The following is a 21,705-nucleotide window of genomic DNA, read 5'->3' on the forward strand; positions in this document are numbered from 1 at the left end:
AGACTTCTCCCTGCCAACTGAAGGAAAATCCTTCAAAATACAAATTGTTCGTCATACACAGCGGCGCAGGGTGTCATCATTTTTCGGTGTCATGAGCCGTCCATTTGTGTTCGTCCCTCACAATGAGCATGCAGCTTAGAGCGTGACGCTTACGTTTTCCTTTTCTGTGTTCTACAGATTGAGAACTTCTCACTGTTGCTACAGCACACACCGGTGTATTTCTCATTGGGAGGATTTTTTGACATGGATTTCGTTCTCCTCAAAGAGGTAAGGTGTAAGTCTGGCGGGACGCGGGGCATAGCGGATTTCATTTGGATTCATGTCTTGCGTTGCTATTTGCTCCACTCGACAGATGGTGGCAGCCATCACGACATACATGGTAATATTCATACAATTTATGCCAAAGACTGACGTGGGCGTACAGGAGCCGACGATGGCTGGAAATGTCACGACGATCAGCACCCCTCAGTCGGTAGCCTGAATGAAGATCGATATCGATGTGGCAACGTGCACTATGATCTGTGGGACGAAACATTCATCAACATAGTAGCCCGCTCGCGTCTGCCCTCGCTACACTTACTGCCATCACGATACCGTAGTCCATTTTGAACAGATTCATCGCATTCACCGACACCGGGTCAGCGGTGTCCAGCAGCTGTAGAAAGGCACGCACGACTTCCCAACCGCGCTCGTTCCGTAGCTGCCACCCTAGATCGATCTGGTGCAGAAGCTGACGCATCCGGGCGCATTCGAGCACAATTCGCTCGCACGAGTGTACGCTTAGCATCAAGCAGATGATCTTCGACGATAAGCACCACTGCAGGTCTAGACAACATAAATGCACCGGTTTACTATTGGACCCTAAACGTGAACCAAACACATATGATGCTGTTGAAACTCACATATCGATCGCAACAGATCATGCCGCATAATACCGAATACGATCCAGTAACTATCGGTCAGCAGGTACACGTGCGTTATGATCTTTATGATAATCAAGGAACAGCTAAAGGTACGGTTGATTGTAGCAAGTAGACGGTAACAGCGCACAAAGCCATCAATCAGCCGACGAATGTGGCCATGGATTTGTCCATCCGTCCTCAGTCCACCGTACCGTGTCGCTGCCTTGCTTAGCTCGATGCACCAGCTCAACTGGTCGTTCATCTCCGTCAAGCAAAAACGCAACAGGTCGGTATAGAGCAGGATCTGTAGCTGGCGCAGATGGATCAGCGCAAACAGTAGCCAGAAGGCGATGGTGAAATTGGTTGCACGGCTGGTGGAGGCAACACCGTACGCATAGGTGAACTCCCAAAAGGACAGAAACACCAAGAAGCAGGCAACGGTGATGAAATGTTTGCGAGGCAACTTCGCCCACCGGGGGCTGGCAATCAGTTGGTACATCTCGTCGAACTTGTGCCACAATCGGCCGACACGGCCTCTACCGAGCCAGCATTCCAGCAGTATTCCGTAATACGAGAAAGCAATTAGCAGAAGCTTGAACAGGTCTATCAGGTATCCTTGGATGTCATCGGTAAACAGCACAAGCGATTGATGTTGAAAAATCCAACAGAATAGGGCCGTGGTTAGGGCAACATTAAGTATGGTAAAGCAGACACTCTTTCTATTGTTCTGTCGCACAGCATTGAAACAAAACCAATGGTACGCAAACAATTGATAGAAGAGGATCACTTTTGAAAACACTGCACATAGATGCGACATACTGGACGATGAAGTAGTAGATCGATCAATAAGTGACTACAATAGGCACGCGCACGAGCAACGCATTGTTCATCAGCAGACGAGTGTTGCATAGCTAAGTAAGTGGTACTGCGTGTGTAATGACCATTAATAAACCAGGCAACCACTCATACTCATTACAAGACGACGATTCAATCATATTTCAGTATCGTGAAATGATATATCGTTAGAAAAAGAAATGAAAATTGTGATGTAGGTAATGATTCCGGTGGCGAACTGCAAAAGAAGGAGAAGGAGATTAATCGAAATATCTACATGGACTAGGCTATCAGTAATTACCATCTTGAGTAGCTTATAGTTAATTTCCAGCAGTCCGTGAGCGGTGAAGTGGATTTTTTGTTGCGACATTTGCAATGCGAACCGATAGATGATCTTGTTGATTATGGCATCATTACCGGATGGAAAGTCAAGTAGCAGCGTCCCTAGAGATGTGCCCTTATACCAAGAATGTTTACAATTATTCAACGATATAGCGTTAATCTAGAACTTACCACGCGAAGGCAGGACTCTGCAGAATACAGCAAAAGACCGAGCAAACCAACCGTCGGGATCAGTGTTAGGAAAATTTCTGCCAGTAAAAAATGACATTATTGCGTTGATGAGCTTTCGATTTAGCTTCCGAGGTCTATTGAGGTCTCTCTTACCTTTGTAACCTTCAAAACTCAATCCTTTAGCTGCCACGTAGCACCAGTAGAAATCACACGATAGCTGCACAAAGTTGGCCGTGAAATTGCATATCTGCGACCATCCGAATGCTCGGTTAATACAGTCATTCATCTCCCACATCTCCCCATAAACGCATTTAAGCTCCAACAGATCATCAATGAGCCGTTGATGGCCAAGGCGGTACTGTTCCGATTTCTTCCCACACGACCAAAGCCATCTCGCGTATTCAGACGTCTCGACAAGACGAATGCTAAGCTGCCTCAAGTACAGCCGCAGTACATCGATGAAGAACAAATGGTACAGATGCCTTAACCGGACGAACGCGTGTAGTATCAGAACCACGGCCCAGTACGCCACATCGGGGGGACTGTTGGCAACGCTGCGAAACACCTGCGCCTCGATGAATCCACTACACACCATATAGCCGTAGTATTTTGCCAGATACATTCTCAAAAAGTGGTCCACCAGATCCTTCCGTTGAAATGCATTTCGTAGGCGCGTCAGCTTCACCCAGACAGTGCGGTGTACTTTGCGCTGGAGTATAATGTTGATCAAGATCACACAGATCGCCACCAGCTCGGTGCAGTACTTCAGAATGTCGTTCATGTTGAGTACCTGCAGCTCGGTGTTTAAGATGTCCCCGCGATACATTACAACCATTACATGAAGCAGAATGTAGAACAGTAGTTGCAGCACGGGAAACACGAATTGCGGCCAGCTACTGCACGCCGGAAGTAGCTTAAACGCTGCACAGTCAAATGGGAACGGAATGAAACCGAACCATTTAAAGATGGCAAACACTGTACAAAGTAACTGCCGAGTAGTAGGTAGTAGGGGCACTAACAGGTTCATGGCGCTTTGGTTCCTCACTCTCTAATGACCAGAGGAGTGTGTTTGTAGTTAGGTTATGCATTTGAACATCCTGCGTGCGTGTCATGGACTCATCTATTAAAATTAATCTTTAAACTGGACCATCACCGAGGCCCACTCCTTCCGAGTGGAGTCGAGCAACCCGGATCAGTTCAAAATGGTTCCCGCTGCCGAAATGATGTCCATCAGGCTGCTGTCAGGGTTTGTGGCGCTATTCCAAATCGTAGGCTTCTACAGCTTTTCACTCCGCTTTCTCCATACGCGGCACGCGGGAATGTCGATTGGTGAGCATTCTTGGTCCAACGGGGCCTGGTGGTTGCTGCAGCTCTGCTGCTCCGTGGCCAGCGTCGCAATGGCTCGCGTCAGATACCATCTGCTGTTCGAGGGACTGATCGCAACGGAGGCAATGAACAACTACTTCAAGTACGCAATCGGTTTGGTGACCGTGTTTGTAACGCTGGCCGATTCCTGGTGCCATTGCGATGCGCACCGTTCGATATGGATGCGCTACGAAGCGTTGGCCAACCAAACGGGCGCCTACCTTGGGCTGCTGAATCGGTCGGTGACCGCTCGGTTGGCACGACACTTTGCAGCAAAGTTCCTCGTCGTGACGGCCACTTGCGTAATGGTGGAGTACCAGGTTTACTATGGTGTGGCGGCCGATACGCAATGGTACTGGTTTTGGCTCTACAACCTCTACCCATCCACCATCAGCCGGATGCGTCACATGTACCATCTGCTGCACATCTCCTTGCTGACAAGCAATCTGCGCGAACTGGAGCAACGCATCAGCGCACTGACCATTCCGTTGACGTCGCGCGTTTCGGATCCTACCGATCACGAGGCTACGAGGATCAGCTCGATCAACCAGCAGTTGGAAGACGCTCGCACCTTGTTCGCCGAGCTGGTGTTCATCAACGAGAACGTGAACGATCTTTTCGGCTGGTCACAGGCCTCCAACATGTCCTCCAGCTTCGTCCAGATGGCATTCGATCTGTACTGGGTTTATGAAATGATGGTGCGCAATGAGAGCCAAATTGAAGGTAGGATCGATGCGTGATGCGCGTGTCCTCGAATTTAAGAACAATCTTCACCCTGCTGCAGTTCAAATGCTATGCTTTGTGCCAACACCTGTCATCGTTGGAATATTGCTGCACGCTACCAAGCGCTACCGGCTTGCGGTGAACGCGATCGGAAAAACTCTGCTGAATATTCCGCTTCAGATAGATGCCATGTTGGATCGGTGTACGTTCTTCTTCTTAAAGCAACTGCAACAATCGGACATGCGGCTCACGGCTAGAAATATATTCGATTTCGACTACACACTCATCAGCAAGGTAACGATAGGTGGGATACAGTTGATTCGACATGACCATTCCATTTTAGTTTGCAGTCGGTATCGCCACGTATGTCGTCATTTTCATCGAAATTACTAACTAATTTTCAAATGGGAGGATCACACAACTGAGATGAATTAAGGTCAATCGTAACATCCCAACACGCTTATGCAGTATAGTAAGTATTTGCTGCACAAACGCAGAAGCTGTTATCGTACTGAAGAAATCATGACCACCTGCGAGAGCGCTTTCTTCTGATTAGTTTAAGGGTTTTCCCTATATTTTCCCGTTAATAAACCGTCTTTTACACACTCTCCGAAATCGAGACGATAAGTGCATAATGTGTCCCTAAATTAAGCACCGCTGTTCAACGCGAACCACAATTCAACGCGAACCAACCATCGCAACAATCGTAACAATCGCCGCTAATGGCGACAACGTTTTAACAAGCCACTTTCCACTCGTGCACACGTTGCGGTATTATGCGTAGCCACACGATTGCATCGAAAACATTAGAAAAACCATAGCCAGATAACATCTTTCGCATACTTCGAACCGCTCGATCGCCTGGGCCCTGGGTGTATCGTTGACTAATCAACGTTCGACATCACTCGACGATCAACGGCTGCGGATCTCTGCGTCGACTGGAGACCATTGAACAAACGCAAAACCACCCCCAGCACCTGGCGCGTGGGTAATGAAAATTTGGCTGACGCTAAATTCGTGAAAGTTTTTTTTCTCTGTTTTTTTATGCTTCACGAACGCAGTGGTTACCCTGCAGCATACAGCATAGCGGCGCATTGGGCATTAATAAAGAAGGAGAAAAAAAACAAAGTCCGGTTCCGATTGAGGAAATGAAATCATCATCATTAGGGAGGAGTGCAGCACAACCCCCACAATTGAAGATGGTGTGCCAGCAGCCAGCAGCGGATGTGGAAATGTTTGCCCGGACCACCGGGTGCAGATTATCGTTTGTGTTACGTGACCGCAGAGAGTATAGTGCATACGACGCGTTGGCAGTGCTGACAGCCACGGTGATCAGCCAATGAATTGGGATCGAAAAATACTTACGAAAAACCCTTTTGCCAAATCCCCCTTATGTGAGGCAGCAGCTTGAAGCCAAGCTCTTGAAAGTTGAACAACGCGCTAAACGGGGGTTTCGACAATGGTATCTAATGCAGCGGGGGATGCAAGCTGCACGAAATTGGAATGCATCTTTGGAGCAGAATGATCGTTACAAAAGAAAAACCGATTAAAACCACTGTCGTAATTTGTGCACAACCCTCCACCGATGAAGCCACCGTCTAGTCTAGTCTGGATTGCTTCTTCTTCTTCTTGCACTTTATCCCCAAGACACACTGAGACACGTCGCCTCCCCTCGTGTGTCATGGCATAACATGACTCCCTGAGCTGTGTGTTCGGAATTGTTAATTGCCAGTGCCACTCGGCGCAGGGCTCATGCTTTATGATGAAATGAAACATGCAGCTTCATGTGGCCCCACGTTTGTGTCACACACACACGCACGGCCGTACACTATCCCTACCAACCGACCGACCGACCCACTTGGGCAGGCTAATGAGTTGAGAACCAATTTGTAGCAAACCCAGCGTCGTCGTTTTGCAGTCTCCACGCGTCCTACACCTTCTACCCTCCGTGCCCCCCGTGGTTGGGGCTTGCAAAAATGTTGGCAGCAGTCAACGCTCCAGCAAAGGGGGCATCGCAAAGACAAAACATTGCACTCGAGAGGGAAATGGCTGGCTGGTTGGTTGGCTTTTCCGGGGCCGTTCCCGTTTGTCGCCACTCGAGACAGGGTGGAGAGGCATATGATGGTACGCGAGCTACTTTCCTCCGTAGATGACACTCTTTGGCATCGCGGCGTATTGCTGGTGCAGGCGGTTGATGAAGACGCTTATCGCACGACCGCATCACCCAACCCCGATGCACCCCGATGCCATCTTGACAGCTTCCATGCGCCTTTTTCTTGCTCCGCGCCCAAAACAGGGCACAATTCCGGGATGTCCCCAGTGCCAAGTTTCCGCTTCCTTCGGTGTCAATCAAGCGCGATCCTTATTGAACGGAACGTTTGCTGCGCGGGAACACGCGAGGACACAGGGAACTGGGGGTGTATTTGGATGCTAATGCAATCTGCAATCGTAGACAACGATGAGATTGACATGATAATTAGCAACCGATAAATGGATGATTATATGCAAATTTGAATCCAATTTCAATGCAATGGGAGCAATGAAATTTTCTGTTTGTTCTGTGGCTATCCGCTAGTTCATCTGCCGTCATGTTTTTGTGGTAATTCAATCCAAATAAAGTTTAATTACATTTCCAATCAACAGGTTCTAATCTTTCGCACCAATTGATTGATGTTTCGGAGCCAAGATCGACACTTTTGCTTTCTTGCTGCTTATTCATTCTCGTAAGCATAAGGACACGCTCTGCTGAAGGTTGATGCACCCTCCGGGGGTGTGTTCGAAGGCTTTCGTCAAAGGGGGGCGGAGGAGCATGGCAGAGGACAAGCAGCATCAAATCATAAACAAAACAATCCTCTACTCTCGTCAATCCACCCCCCGGTTTCCTCCTATTGCTTCCTTCCGCATCTTACGCTTATGACCGAACGCTCTGTTATTGCGCAAAGCGAGAGCTCTCCGGCGTTCGAGAGAATCGACCGTCGGTTTTGTCTTCGGGTTTTTGCGGCTCTCTCGCTCTCAGCGGTCGCACTCTCCAAAGCGGCCATTCCAAAACACGAGAAAGATTCGAGTTTTAAGAAGATTTTAAAATCATAAATATTAGGATTCCTTCAACTGAGTTATAAAATTGAACTACTTGTTATACTTTACTAAAGAATTGAAGTAGAATCGGTCCATTAGTTCCACTTGCAGATTAGGAATTAATTCGTGCGGAATCAAAAGATAAGGCGCCATCTTCCTCTATATAGTATATCAACGTTCAATTTCAACAAAAGTGCGTTAATATGACTCTGAGAAGCAAGCTTTTTCTTGAAAAGAAACAGAAACGGATAACAAACCAACAAAAAGTCTAAAAGCAATGTATTATGTATCCTTTAACCGCACGAATTAACTCACGGCTCATAATCCAACACAACACCTCTGAAACAACCCCACGCAAGCAACAACCCACAACAGCGCTGCTGCACCGTGAACCTCGGGTGCGTCGTGACTAGATAGATCCGAGCAGTTTTCCCGCGGCAGCCGTTGAGTACGCATCGTATTTCGTTTTGGGTTCGCGTTCGGCGTTTGGTAGCAAAAGGGCTGGAAAAAAGAAGGTAGTGGGAGGTCGGTGGTTGGTGTTCGAAGTGAGGCTTGCGCCATTACGAATCCCGTATACACTAAACTGCGAGTGCGGAGTGGAACAATCGACGATCAACCACCGGTCGTGTGGTAGTACAAGTGTCTCCAAGAAAAAAATGCTTTTCCACATTTCCGCTTTGTTGCCGGAGTGAATGAGAGGAAAAGGGAATTTGAATCCCTCACACACACGTGGTACTCCAGTTTGAATCGCCGGCTCGAAATCGTCGTCGCGAGTCGTTAGGAAGTGACGTAAAAAAAAGGGGGACAGACTCTTTTGGGTCTATCTGTTGTTTTTTTTTTGGTCTGAAGCAGCAACCAACAACCAGGCTGTGTGCGTGTGTGCGAGTATTGTGCGTCGTTTGCAACAGTAGAACATAGTAGCCTGGCGTCGCGTTGCGATGCGCTTCACTTGCGTTCCGTGTCTCCCGGAGTCGGTGAACAAAGTGCCGGTAACAGGAGAACCGTTCCGTGGAATTTGCACACCCTTCTCGAACTCGTCGTCATCTTAAACCGTAAAGTAGCCGAGCTGAGTGTATGAGTGCGTAGTAGTGGCAACGACGGAACGACGGGGGAGTGCATTGTTTTCGTGATTTTTATAGTGGAAACTGTCGTCAGACATCCGGCACCGGTCACACCTCGGCTCCATCGATCGATGTGTGCTTTCGGCGAGGTCCAAGTTCGTGATACGGTACGTGTCGGTTGTGTTGCTGTTAATCTTTTAAGTAGATGGGGTTTTGTGGAGCGTCGGTGGTCGTTCCCCGCGTGAATCCCACACCTTTGGGGTTGTCAAGCGTTGGAAGAACTAGTTTCCAAAACAAAACCCTCCTCACCACCTCCAGTAGAAGGGCGATGATGAAAAGGTATCACCCTCGTTCGTTGCTCTTATCGTGTTTTCGCTCTCTGTCTCTCGCTCTCTCTCTCTCTCTGGTGCTCATCCCAGGCACGCACTCCGTAGAACTCTGCCAGGGCAGGGCACGAATCGTGGAAGGGCGTTGAGGCAGCCGCTTTCGCTTTCCGTCGTCGCTGTTGGGGATCCTTGGCTGCTGCGTTGTTTCGTGATTCCCCGAGTATCCTGGGCAGCAGCGCCACGCACACACACACACACACACACACACACACACACATATATACACACAGCAGGCGGTGCTCTCCCTGGAAACACGGAAATGCTCGCGCTATACGACGACCGGCGATGACCCTGACAGATCGCCGGGGGTTTCCTTGTGCTGCGGCTTCCGTATCCTTGAAAGAGAGAGAGAGAGCGTGTGTGTATGCCTGTCTGTGAGAGTGAGAGAGAGAAGCAGAAGGGTGGCGCAACCTTCGCCACCGTCGTCGTCGTCGTCGTCGTCGCCATTCGGTGGCAATTTCCAATATTTCGTGCAAACGTCTATCACACTCGGTGCGAACTAATTTGATGCGATAAGAAGACTAACATTCGTGTGCGTGTGTGTGTGTGTGTGCGAGGAAGATTTCTTTTCAATTTAGCCTTGGATGTGGTGTAGAGATTTTCATTTCAAATCAAACCGAAGAAGGCCACATTAAAGCGTTGCCGTTTCGTGTCCTATTACCACTCCAATTTGGGATGCTTTAATTCGAATTTGCTCGCTCTCCTTATGAAGGAGAGAAAAAAAAACCCGAAAAACCCTCCTGAACGCAGCAGCTACTTCCTCTGCAGTCCAAGGACCTCTCGAGAGCATCTCTTTGCATCTCACTAATTTCTGCCTCGCTTCGGCTTCGGCTTTAAGAGCGGTTTCCTTGCTCACCCCATCACCACCACCACTTTACTCCTCTGCCATCGACGACGCACTCTTTCCGTGCGTCACGCTGTGCGTCGTCCTTTCTGGCTCCCCTTGCGCTCCGTTATCCTGGTTTTCGCATTTCGTGTATTTTGGGTTTCGACCGTCCCCCCTCCCCCCGGTTTGATGGTTTGCGTTCGTGTGCGTGTCCCGGTATTTTGTGGATCTTCTCTCACGCGACGACCACGACGACGACGACGCACCGAACACGAAAACGTTGCTCTCAAACGCGCATGTGTTCCGGCCGCCGCCGTAGTGGATGCTGATGCTGGGGATGCCATTGATTTCATTGAAACGCCAGATGCAACTCGCAGGGTGTGTACTGCTATGAGTGTGTGTGTGTCTGTGTGTGTGTGTCTGTGTGGGGTGTTGTGCGAATCACAATCGGCGTCAAGTGTCACCACGGCTATATAAAATGGTGTAACGCGATAGAACCGAATGGAGATATTGTTTTTCAACGAGCAACCCCTCACGAAGCCAATCCCGGCGACTCCTCCACTCGAGAATTGTTGGTGAACGAATTTAACGTGCCCATCCACCGACCCACCACCACCAAGGCCTTCTTCAGGAGAGGTTTCCTTTCTCATTCAACGAGAGCACGTGGTCACGCGAAGGGGGCTTCATCGATTGTGTGCGTTCGCTTCTCTCTCTCTCTCTCTCTCTCTTTCTCACTCTGTGTACGTGTGTGTGTTTGTTTCACCGACCCCTCCCGGCTTATCGATTGTGTACTATCAAATTGTTGTGTCTTGCGCAAGCACTAGCGATGATTCTAAATTAATACTTTTCATTCCCAATCTACCCCGTCATTACAGGTTACTCTCACGTGCCTCTCGCATGGTGCTTCTCCGGAGCGGCTAATGCTGGTGGTTTGATGATGATCAGCTGACAGCCACCATCAACAGCAGCAGCAGCAGCACCAGATTACGATGATACTCTCGCTCACAGTGCCAGCTCTCTCAAACATCAACATCCAGCTGATGATCCGATCGTAATCCGCTATTCCGTGAGGTGTTAAACCCGGTTACATATGGATGGTCGTGAGCAAATGAATTAACAGAATTTTGGCAACAGCCAAAACTGGTGATGCTGTTCGCTCATCGCACGAGCCGCGAGATGAGATCATAGTTCATCGGCGCGATCGGTGGCCACCGGTGGTTTTCGCTCACAAACAACCGACCCCAAAGCCGGTGCGCGCTCGCTGGCGCTAACGAAGCGATGAAATATGATTAAATGTGTCACCACGACTGCCACCCGGGGGGAGGGTTGCCGGGCTGCTAGGGCTGCCGGGGCTGCCGGTTTTAGCCGCGCGCGATTTCCGTCTTCCTCCGGAAGGAACGGTTCGGTTAACGGTTGTTTTCGGTTCTTTTAATTGTTTACATTCCATCATCCGCTTCATTGCTGTCGGTGGCGACGGCGACGATGGTGACGATGGTGACGATGGTGACGGCAAAAGCAACGATCGTTCGGTCGGAAGCGATCAACGAGGGACGTTAGTACGTGATGCGCAAGCACCGGCTAGGGCCGTGACCGCGGGTTCATTAAGATATTTGAAAGATTCCACAAAACGTGCCCCACGCGAGGGGACTGTTGCTTGTTGCTTGTTATTAAAGTGTGACGCAAAGTATTTGAAATTCTGTTCAGTTAAACCGCGCCAAGAATGCGCAGTTGGTGGTATTTTAGTTTCAGAGCAGTGATCGCGAGATGCAATGTAGGCGTGTCTGGTACTAGAGAGTAGTGGGTTTTGATGTTTTTTTTTTTTGTTTTCTTCGTCTTTCACCTTTATTTTAGGTTAAAATATTTGTAAAGGTAGTTTGTTCGAAAGTTTGCGTGAGTGTGTGTGTGTGCGCGTGTGTGTGTAAAGTTTTCAATGTGTAATTTATAGTGTATAAGTGCTTGTGTATAAATTGTGTGAAAAGTGGAACAGCAGCAGCAGCAGCAGCAACAGAAGGAGCATCGAGACAGAACAAGGAGCATCGTCTACACTCTTCGAAAATCCAGATAATCGACCGCGCGCTAGCAGCAACCACCTCTTCACCGCTTCGTATCGTAAAAGGTAATGGATTGAACTACGATATGATTCATAAAAATTAGCCACAAATGTTATCATAAGCCGCACGGCATGTCAGCGAGCATAAACTCCGACTCACTCCGTAACAAACTGATCCTGTCCTGACCGTTCACCAAACAACAATCATCTTTTATCTCGCTGCCAGGACCGGCTAAAAGCTAATTTAAAGTCAGCACGACATGCGCTCATTATCGGCAACGGTAACGACTTTAAACAGCCCTCCTCCTCCCGTCCCCCACCCCCTCTTTAGCCTCGATCGGCCACCTTCGACTTCGACATTCGGTGGCCGGCGACGTGCCGGCGATGAGATGTTTTCGCGTGCACCACGTCCCACCACCGCTTGACCGTGTTTTCAGTTCCAAGGCAGGAAAAACTGGAACACTACCGCGCGCCCGGTCATCGCATCGTTTCCGCGTCCTCCGTTCGCGCGTTGCACCCTCCGGGTCACGGTGGCCGTGGCCCCCACGCTGCCGGCTGCGAGATTTTCACTTCTCAACCACCGCAAAACGCCTTTCACTGCTGTTGCTGCTGCTCGTTTGCCGTTTGCGAGGTTCTCTGTAGCACTTCCGCACCGCCGGACGACGGTCGGTGGTCGGTTACTTGCCGCGTTCGATTGACCTGAATCTAATCGGTCGCTCTCGTGGGCCGGCTTCAAGATTCGCTTCGCGTTTCTGAAGAAGGTTGCGGCAGAAGCGGAATAACCCAGCAGCAGTGGATATAGTGAAAGAGGTCTACCACCTGCGGGCGGCGATGGGCGTCTACTTATCAAACGGTGACAACCGCAACGAGAGCACTTGCGAGGCGAACAGAAATTGCGCGCGGATTTCGCTGGAAAGTAAGCGCAGGCGAACGTCTAATCGGTTGGATTATTGCGGCTCGGTGCGCCCCGGAGTGTATGCGTGGGCCGCTTCTTCGACTTTCGATTCACCGATTGGTCGATCGGTGTTCAAGATTTTCCGTTTTTTTTTTCTCCCTCTCTTTGCTCTTCCAAGCACCTTGAATAAAGCGAGATTGAAATATTATTTAAACAGACTGAGGAAACTAACCGCTGATAGCAGTGGTAGTGGTAGTGGCGCTTTAGTGACTCGACTCGAGGCGTCGAACTCATTAAAGTTATTGCACTTCATCAGAGCGAGCGTTGGAGCCCCGCGAACGAGCGAACGAACGAACAAGCAGCAGTATTTAAGTTGACCACCTTTTGGCTTCGAAGAAACGCACGCATCGCATCCCACACACACACGCTCTCGGTGAACCACCCAAGACCCACCACGCCTACACGGAGGCTGAGGTGTCCATTTCATTGACTCCACGGTCGGTTCCTACCGTTTCCTATCCAAGCGTTTTTAATGTTTTCGCGTCATTGTATGACATCAGCGAGCGAGCGAACGGCCGGCCAAACGAACCTGCTGCTGTTGATGCTGTTTAATGCCGTTTTATCTACTTATTTTTTTCTGCTTTCCAAGCAGGTGTCGGTCCGGCGCGATGAGATAAACAAACAAACGTCGAAATTGAACCGAAACCGGCACCGCAGTTCGGAAGTTCGGACTAACGGACCTCGGAGGGGAGTTGCTTCGCCGTTCGGCAGTTGCCAGCTGGCGAGAAGATGCTTTCCAATCATTTGCGGGGACGTGATAGCAACACGTGTTTGCTGAACGTTATCCTATATGTTTCTTTTTATTACGTGTGCGCGTGTGCGTGTGTGTGGCTGTCTTTTTGCAGTCAAATTCATAATCATAACATTATGGAACCCGGCGAACCACTCCGGAACACGCTGAAACGACATGTTTGGTGTCAAACCGCAGCAGAGGAACGACGAGCTGCTGCCATGCCATGAGTGTCTCCCCGTGGTTGTTAAAAATAAATCGCTTAGTCAAACCGCTGGGCTGGACAGAGTGCTAAGCATCGCCCCACCAGCAGCATTCACCATCTGGTGGGCCCTCCGAGACCGAGACCGAGTTTCGATGTGGGCGTGATGGGTTATGAATGTGAGCAGCAGGGGCTTGCGAGCCCCTTGGAGCAAATTATGAGCACCGTACCGTTTGTAGGGCCAACGAGGGACCAGATTGCATTCGAATTTAACACGTGTCCCCTCTCCCTTATGCACCGATCTCAGCAGCGAAACCTGCGGGAGAGGTCATAAGAGAGCACCCAGTGGATCGGTAAGAACCGTTGCGAAGGGTCATTTGTCCTTTGGCAGTCGTAACGGTGTGTGTGTGTGTGTCAGCTGCTGTTAGGGAATGGCGGGGGTGCAGTATCCGAAGGTGACTATTTCTGTATGCACCACAAGGCACACCAACGCACACACACGGTGCGAGGGTGCATTATGAGTGAAACGTGTACCGCATGCATCCAGTTCGACCGATCGACGGTCGTTACGGTTGCCTGCGTATCTGTAGCCCCTGGGGTCAGAGGGTGCTATGGCGGTCAAATTGTTACCCCTCTGCCACTCTCTCCCCCACCCGGAGGACACACAAGGAACCATGAAATTTGTCACACGGCGACGGAGAAGTCGCTGGAAGTCTAATACCGGCGGTGGTGCGAGGATTTTGGATTTTGTTTGAAATGTTTCTCCTCCTTTTCCCGGCACACTCTCTCTCTTCCCTCTCTTCCCTCTCTGCCCGGGGCGTTTGTGACAAACAAATTGACTTCCACGCAGCACACGCGTTTGGTCATGGGAACTGACAGCATGAATCTTTGCCGACTAATCTTTGATGAAAATCATCGGCAGCGCGCGATCGAGGCTCACATCTAATTGCAGCTTACTCGTTTCTCTCGTTCGTTCGTTGGCTGCGAAGCTAGCCCGCCAAGGGGACACGAGAAGAGGGCATACGCATTTGAAGATTATGTAGCGGGATCGCATTGTGCGCCCTGCATTGTGGGGAGGGAGAGTGTTGCGACTTGGGGCCCCAAGAAGAACAATTGCTTCAACCGTTCGTTCGTTCGTCCGTTGCCGTGGACGGACGATGTTTCGTAACATAAAATCGTGCCCCCTCCCTCAAGGGGGAGAGTGAAACGAAGAAAACTATTAATGCCCTGGCAAGCAGACCAACCAACCGGCCAGCCGGCCTGCCAGGCTTCTCGCCATCCGGCCTTTGAGGGTTTCGGGGGTCGATTAGTGTCAGGCGGTGGGAGTTTATGGGAGTCGCGTCGGTGTCGATGTGTGAGAAGCAGCAGCAGCAGGAACAGCCGCAGCAGCAGAGAGTCTTATGTTTGATGAAAGATGAAACCGATGCTGCGGATCATCCCTCGGGCGATCTATCGGGTGACCCATCCGGGGCACACACACACACCATTTGGCACCAGCAGCAGCAGCAGCAGCAGCAGTACCATTGCCTGGCGTGTATCGTAAAGATCAAATGATCTCCCAAGAATAGATTGATTGTGCCGTTTGCTCTTTCTTTCGGTAAGGGGGGAGCTGAATTTATGCTCCATCGGTAACGAGCGAACGCCGCCAACACCACCGAAGCACTGGTCTTGTCCGCTTTTGGAGCAAACGGTCGTGGAATGCGTCGGATCTGGACAGATGGAGCAGAAGATGGATTACCAGGGGGGGTGAGTTCAATAAATTTACCTAAAAAAGGACGAGCGCCGAAAGTGGCGTACAAGAAACGAAACGAAGGCGTAGATCGATTACAATCACGAACCCCCTCCCTGCTTAAGGCCCGATCTACGCTTTAAATTCACCTCCATTGTTTGTACACGAACTTAAGACTCGCTTTCGGTTTCGGACAAACCCAATTTTAGAGAAAAGAAAAACTCTCTCAAAAGTACCAACATAAGTCACCGAGGCTGAGTTATACGAATACGTTTCGTCTCTGGTCGGACGGTGGACGAGATTAATTAAATGGCGTACTTAGAGAAGCTCTTGATTACATTTTATAATCCTCATCACGCGATGTCGTACATGTCGGTGCTGTCCGTCCTCAGTTCTGATCGCCTTTATCACCTGTTGTGTTCAAGGCTGGCTGACTGCCGTTGCATCGCAGACTTTTACTGCAAACGGCGCACATAAATCAAGCCATTAACGACAGATTTGTCTCGTATTTAAACAAGCAACGAGCGGAAACGGACGCCAAGGCGGAAAAGTAAAGTCAACAACACATTTGGATAATATGGATCGCCTCGTCAGAGGTGTAATAGGTCCCCCTAAATGCGCTTCATTATGTTCATTGGCTATTAACATGTAAAACAGCTGAAGGTGCTTCATTTGAGAGCCACCCCCCCCTATGCATATGCTGCGCAAGTGAAGGAGGAACATTGAAGGTCGTTTCGGTTAAGTGTTGCAACTTGTGTGCGATTTGGTGCCGGTTCAATTATTTCGTGATTTTCGCGAAACATCCCAGGGTCTGGCATGACGACGACGTCGGTATGGCCGCGTGTGGCCCCGGCAGGAAACTCGACTTAACTCGAGAGATCGTAATCCGGCCACCGGGAACACGTGCACCACAAGGCCAATCTCATTACTCGCGCCGAACGGGCACACTGGCTTCTAGCGTCTCGCGTCAAATCCTCGGGATTCCGGAATCCCCGGCCGGCCCGGCTGCTGTATGTGTGGTGGTACACGTGCCACGAATCTCGACCATCCCCAGACCGCCGCTAGAGGAAGATTGCAAACAAATCACTTTTCTCGCTTGATTTCTGCATCCCATTCTTCATCTGGTTTCGATCTCGGGGTGTGTGTGTGCGTGTGTATCGTTCCAGCTTTTCCTTCATCTCGAAAAGGGACGGAGTACTTCTACCGCTTGCCGCTTTCTCGTATTTACTCAGCCCAACGTGGCCTGAGATCCTATCCAAGGAGCGCAGGAAGTAAAGTGCGGTCGCCGCCGCCACCGTTGCTACGCCAAACGAAGCGTGAAGCCCTACTTGGCACCGGTAGGTCCACAGCCCGAACCCCGGCTTCGGGTTGAGTTGGTTCGCGTTCCCGATCGGTTGGCATGATAGCAATTTTCCCCTTGGTGCGGTTAAGTAATACGTAAACAGAAATACAACCGAGCAAGGGAGCTTCGCCATTTCTTTCTCCTAGATTCTGCGAGGGGTTAAGAAAAAGGGGGCCCCGGAGGAAGGTTAATTCCTTCATTACTTTGCAGTATTTGCCACCATCGTTTACCGGGTTTGGTTGTTTTGTGCCAGGCCCGCTGACGTATGTCTATTTTCATGCGGGGATGGGGGGTTTGGGTCTCGGACTAGAGACCGATGTAATCACTCTCTGAAAGAACTACTAACAAGATGTGATTCTAGCAAGCAGGATGTTGGATGCTGAAGATGAGCCAACGATACACTAAGATAACGAAGAGGGAATCCCAGTCCCAAGTAGCGGGGGAAGTGCTGACGTTGGCTAAAAAGATGCTGCGTAAAGTTACTCTAAAAAGGGAACTGTCTGCTGCCATTGTCTGGTCCGGGTCCGGGGCTTTACTGCAGATGAAGCTAATGTCAAATGCAAACACGCAGCCGGACCAGACCAGACCCGGGGCGTGAATGAAGCGACGTAACTTTCTGTTCCAAGAGCTCCTCCAAGAGGCCCAGGTATAGCGCTGGTTCGTGGTGCGTTTTGTGGAAAGAACCAACGTGTGCATCCATCTGGAAGTTCTCCTGACTTGTAGTCTCCCTTCCTTTCGCTTCCTTGGTTCAACCTTTTGCTGTTCAACCATCCCTGACACACACAGGGCGCGACGAAGAAGCTGAACCATTCCGATGCTCGAGGCCCCGGTCCAGTGCGTTTCGTTCGGGGGCCGTTGATGTGCAATGATGTGTCTGCTCAATTACGGCCAATCAACACCAGCGCTCTCTCGTGCGTCGTCGTGCATTCGTCGGTTGGAAGCACATTAGGCCGTCGGCCATGTTCTGGAGAGGATGGAGACGAAAGGGCGGGCAGCTCGAGGTTTTGCTGTTTTGCGTCTCGCATATTAATCAGATGGAAATCTGGAGCAAACGAAAACTATCGGAAGGGGAGGAGAGAGGGAGGGGGGATGCGTGACCGCGGCCAGGAGGGGCCAGTATTGATGTTTCTTCCACAAAATTAATCGCTCGGTGCCGGGCGTGCGTCGGTTTTCATTTCCCTTCGTTCCGCCCGACAGCATCCGAGAGGGATAGTGTGAATGAGGCACGGCGCGATGCGGTGCGGTGTGGTGTGGAGCGGACATGCTGAAGTTAGACAAGCAGAACGAACCACTTTTTCTTCTCGCCTTCCATTGTCTCGCCACCGACCGAGGCCCCAAAAGGTTCGGCTTGAGTGAAAAAGCTGGAAAACTGCAAGTGAAGTGCGGAATAATTAGCCAGAACCAACAGCAGCAGCAAATGCAGAGCGAAGGCACGGTTTATACGCTGGTCGATTGATCAATTAAGTGATCGGCCTCTATCAGATGAGGTGGGGCCACGATTGGGGAGGCGGAAAAAGCACAAGCACAAATATGCAGCAATCATAATCACTCGGTGGAAGTGAAGAGAGATAACGAATGCAAACAGAGGCTTCTGATGCCGGGCGCATTTCTTGGATTTATCCATGCAGATAATTGAACAGAGCGCTTCACTGATGCTCCACTGTTCCACGGGGAGGCGAAGTGACAGAGAGAGAGAGGGAGGGAGAAATCTTTTCATCTGCATACTGGATTCGCCAGGGAATCGAACTGTCTTACTTTGTGATATCGTGCATGCTTCAAATGCAAAGTGAACTAATGAAGATGATCAACTGTAAGAGAGCATTCCGGGGGGTGTTTTTTTTGTCTGCCAGATGCCCATTACATACTTGTCCATTATAAAGAACCATCAAAAGCTAATGCGAGGACACTTCTGTCTGTTGTCGGGCACTGTTCCAGCGGCAACATTCCGGCAGATCATAAACGGTGCACTCACTCAGTGGCCAAACCTTGAGGCACATTTTCGAAGAACAACTTCTCCCGGTGTCCATTAAAGCAGCAACAGAGAGTACCAAAAAATGGTGCGTGCGTGGACCAACGGCTGGCTGGAAGACACGAGGGGTTTCTCGCGCCGAAAATGCAACGTAATGGACGTCGACTGTCGAGTAGCTGGCGGCCCAGGCTGGGAGGACCAAGAATAGCTAAGGAGAACCGAGAGTGGTGGTAGTCCCGAGATGGACAAATGACACAAATTTGTGTGCCTCCTCCCCCTCCTTCTCCTTATGCTACTACTCGATTGTTCGCGCGCGGCGCTTCGCTTACCATTGCAACGAAGGCATCGCGCCTTATTCGGCCTCTGGGGAGCTTTTTATAGAACACTGCTGCTGCTGCTGGCCACAATTCACTTGCCCCCTCTCTCTCTCTCTCTCTGTACGAAGCGGGAGTTTCATCTTATTATGGACTTTGTTTCGTTCGTGTCTCACGAGACGTTCGAGAAGACCCCAGAAGAAAAAGAAGAAAAAAAAGCCAAAAAGGGCCACCTCGCGAGTTCCATGGAGGAGAACTGACACTGCCCACCACAGCTACCTCCAGCCGAAGGGACAGAGGGACAGAAAAAGAGAGAGAGAGACAGACGCTTGCGGTGGGCATGAAAATTATGGTTGGCGCATTGCATGTCCGTTTATGTATTTATAGAAATCCCGTCCGGTTCCGTCGCTGCGTCCTGGTTCTCGTAGCCCCGACGTTCCAAGGAACTCTCCGCTGGACTGGAGTGGATCTGCGTGGCGCAAACCTCTTCGTTTTGAAGATACACACCATACCAAGCGCACCGAATGCCCCAAGGCGGCGGTTTCCCGGACCAAATGGTGTCGAAAGTTCATCGTTCCGTGGTCTTCGTCGTCGTCGTCGTCACGCGTTGGCATGCCTGTTCCGGCTGATGTACAGCTACGAAAGACACGTTCACTTCGTTCTCGAACGGACTGTTCCTCGTCCGATTCCGCTTGTCCTTGGGATGGCGAACGAAAGTGAAATCAAAGGAGATGTGCCGTCTGCGCTCGGTCTCTCGGACTCCTCCTCGGGGCGATAGACTGCATTAGCGATAGAAACTCCGAAACACTCTAGTCCCCCGGGGATGGGGACGAAGTGCGAAAGTGTTCAAAAGCCTTCCTCAACCCCTCTTCGGTTGCTTGGCGACAGCAATAGCAAAACTGTCTCAACATTTCTACCTGTTCCCAGGCTCATCACCAGAGGGTCTCCGCTAAAGGGACAAGCAGAGGCGGCGGCTATTAAGAAAATGTCAGATCGTGCCGATCGCCAAATCGAGATAAGGGGAATCCATGGTGGGGACTGATGGGTCGCCCGGGCAATCTGGTCGTGACGTTCCCGCGGCCACACCATTCGGCGATGTGCGATGTGGCCTTCAACCGCGCAAGCAACAGTCTTGTCCGAAGGGCGAGGTAAGGGAGCATCGCGTAAAGCAACCCTACCCTCCCCCCTCCCCTGCTTGAAGGTCCGCTAACGCGCCTAGATCGCCGGGCGGCGATAGCGGACGCAGAATATTCCGAGCACGAGCCCACAAAAGCCTAAATTTATCGATTCTACTACTACTACACACACACACACACACATAGCGACGACCACGAAGTGCCTCGTTTTGAGCATCTTTCGGCCAAGCAACAGAGCGAGCAACAGAGCGAGTTTGCTGGGGATCCTTCAGCCCCCCCATCTGTGTGTGTGTGTGTTTGGCTCCATTAAAGAGCCTCGCGGCGGCGTCCACGATAGCCAGAAGGGATGAACACGTTTGTTTATGGGCCGGTTTTAAGGTAAATGATGGAAGTTTTGCTCGATAACCCGATTCGCAAAGACCCCTCCCCTGAAGGCACGAAGGATATGGCCGCCAGCCAGCGCTTCGAAATACCGTTGCGGAAATGGAATTCTCTTCTTTCCAAGCCCAGGCCAGTCGTGGACCACAAGAGTTATTCGCGTTTTTCGGTTCGTTCAAGTGGGGCCCGGGCTTGAAGATGCGTCCGTCCGGCCGTCCGTAGTAGATGCTGCTGCTGCTTCATAACGCGATAATATCCAGCAACACCGGCAACAGCAACAGCAGCTAATGGTGGTTACTGTTGGTGGCACCGCGAAGAGCTTCTTAATTTGGATGATTATTTCGTTGAATTATGGCCCGGTGGTAAAGTGGCCTCGACCACCGACTATGAGGCCTCGGCTTCACACTTCTTTCCTTCCCATTCTGGGCCACATTCCGTGTTTGTGGTGGAGTAGTCAAACAATAGCCGCACTTTTCCAGCGAGGAGGAGGAAAACTGGACCGAAAAATTATGAGAATTAGAAATTGCGAGCGGCCTTCAAACGGGACCCGGAGGCGCTTCTTAACAAGGAGAAGGGAAAGCGGGGACGGGGGAACACAGCATCCGCGTGTGTCGTTAACGCAGCTGGGTGCTTATGTTGTCTTCTCGTTGCGTTGATGATCTTTAAAATATTCCCTTCGATGCTCACCAACTCTCTCCACTGTTTTTAGTGTTGCATTCAAAACAAACATTATGTGGACACTTCGGTGTGGCATAACCGTTCCCGGGGCATTGGCGTTTGTTGACCTCCCCCCCCCCCCCCCCCCCCCGAGAAGAGGCAGGAAATGTGAGTGAACTTGTGGCTGTGCGGAGATGCAACCAATTTCGTCACCGACACCGCCACACACACACACGCAGTTTCGGTGGTAGACAACTGCAACCCCCGTTTCTTCTCGCCCTTGATGGGTCAATAAATCACAGTTAGGTGGCCGCCGACGCCGCCATAGCAATCTGTATACGTGATTGGTTAGTTAACGGCCCTCCCCGGCTCCCGGGTGATGCTGCACAAAATCCGTTGTCCCGTGGTCAAAACAAATTGAACAATTGAGCCCACGACGGACAACGAAATCACATTGGTTCCGTTCAATTTGGGCCACCAGCATGCGCCAATCGTCTTGGGGGTTGGTTTTGTTGCTTTAAACTGTTACATTTTTCTGCATTATTCAATTGTACGGCC

General features: G+C 50.5%; 3 protein-coding genes across 6 annotated transcripts in view; 2 read left to right on the forward strand and 1 right to left on the reverse strand.

The window, feature by feature from the left end:
• The window catches only part of LOC125959601 (putative gustatory receptor 2a), a 1,794-nt gene extending 1,313 nt beyond the window's left edge, over positions 1-481 (forward strand). The window contains exons 4-5 of the mRNA XM_049692427.1: positions 178-267; positions 353-481. Of these exons, the coding sequence (XP_049548384.1) occupies positions 178-267; positions 353-481 (219 nt within the window). The remainder of the gene's footprint in view (positions 1-177; positions 268-352) is intronic.
• A 380-nt stretch (positions 482-861) lies between these two features.
• LOC125959602 (uncharacterized) lies at positions 862-1,443 on the reverse strand. Its single transcript, XM_049692428.1, has one exon. It carries the CDS (start codon positions 1,399-1,401, stop codon positions 862-864), a length of 540 nt encoding a protein of 179 aa, XP_049548385.1. The 5' UTR covers positions 1,402-1,443.
• A 10,102-nt stretch (positions 1,444-11,545) lies between these two features.
• LOC125951531 (mucin-5AC) overlaps positions 11,546-21,705 on the forward strand; it is a 120,433-nt gene continuing 110,273 nt past the window's right edge. For all 4 annotated transcript variants that reach the window (XM_049680438.1, XM_049680440.1, XM_049680441.1 and 1 more), the window contains exon 1: positions 11,546-11,801. The gene's annotated coding sequence lies outside the window, so the exon portion shown is untranslated. The remainder of the gene's footprint in view (positions 11,802-21,705) is intronic.

The sequence above is a fragment of the Anopheles darlingi genome, chromosome 2, assembly GCF_943734745.1.
Source record: "Anopheles darlingi chromosome 2, idAnoDarlMG_H_01, whole genome shotgun sequence".
NCBI lineage: Eukaryota > Metazoa > Arthropoda > Insecta > Diptera > Culicidae > Anopheles > Anopheles darlingi.

Bases quoted from the DNA above. Each gene is read 5' to 3' on its own strand.
- LOC125959602 (XM_049692428.1), bottom strand. From the start codon at position 1,401: ATGTACCAACTGATTGCCAGCCCCCGGTGGGCGAAGTTGCCTCGCAAA.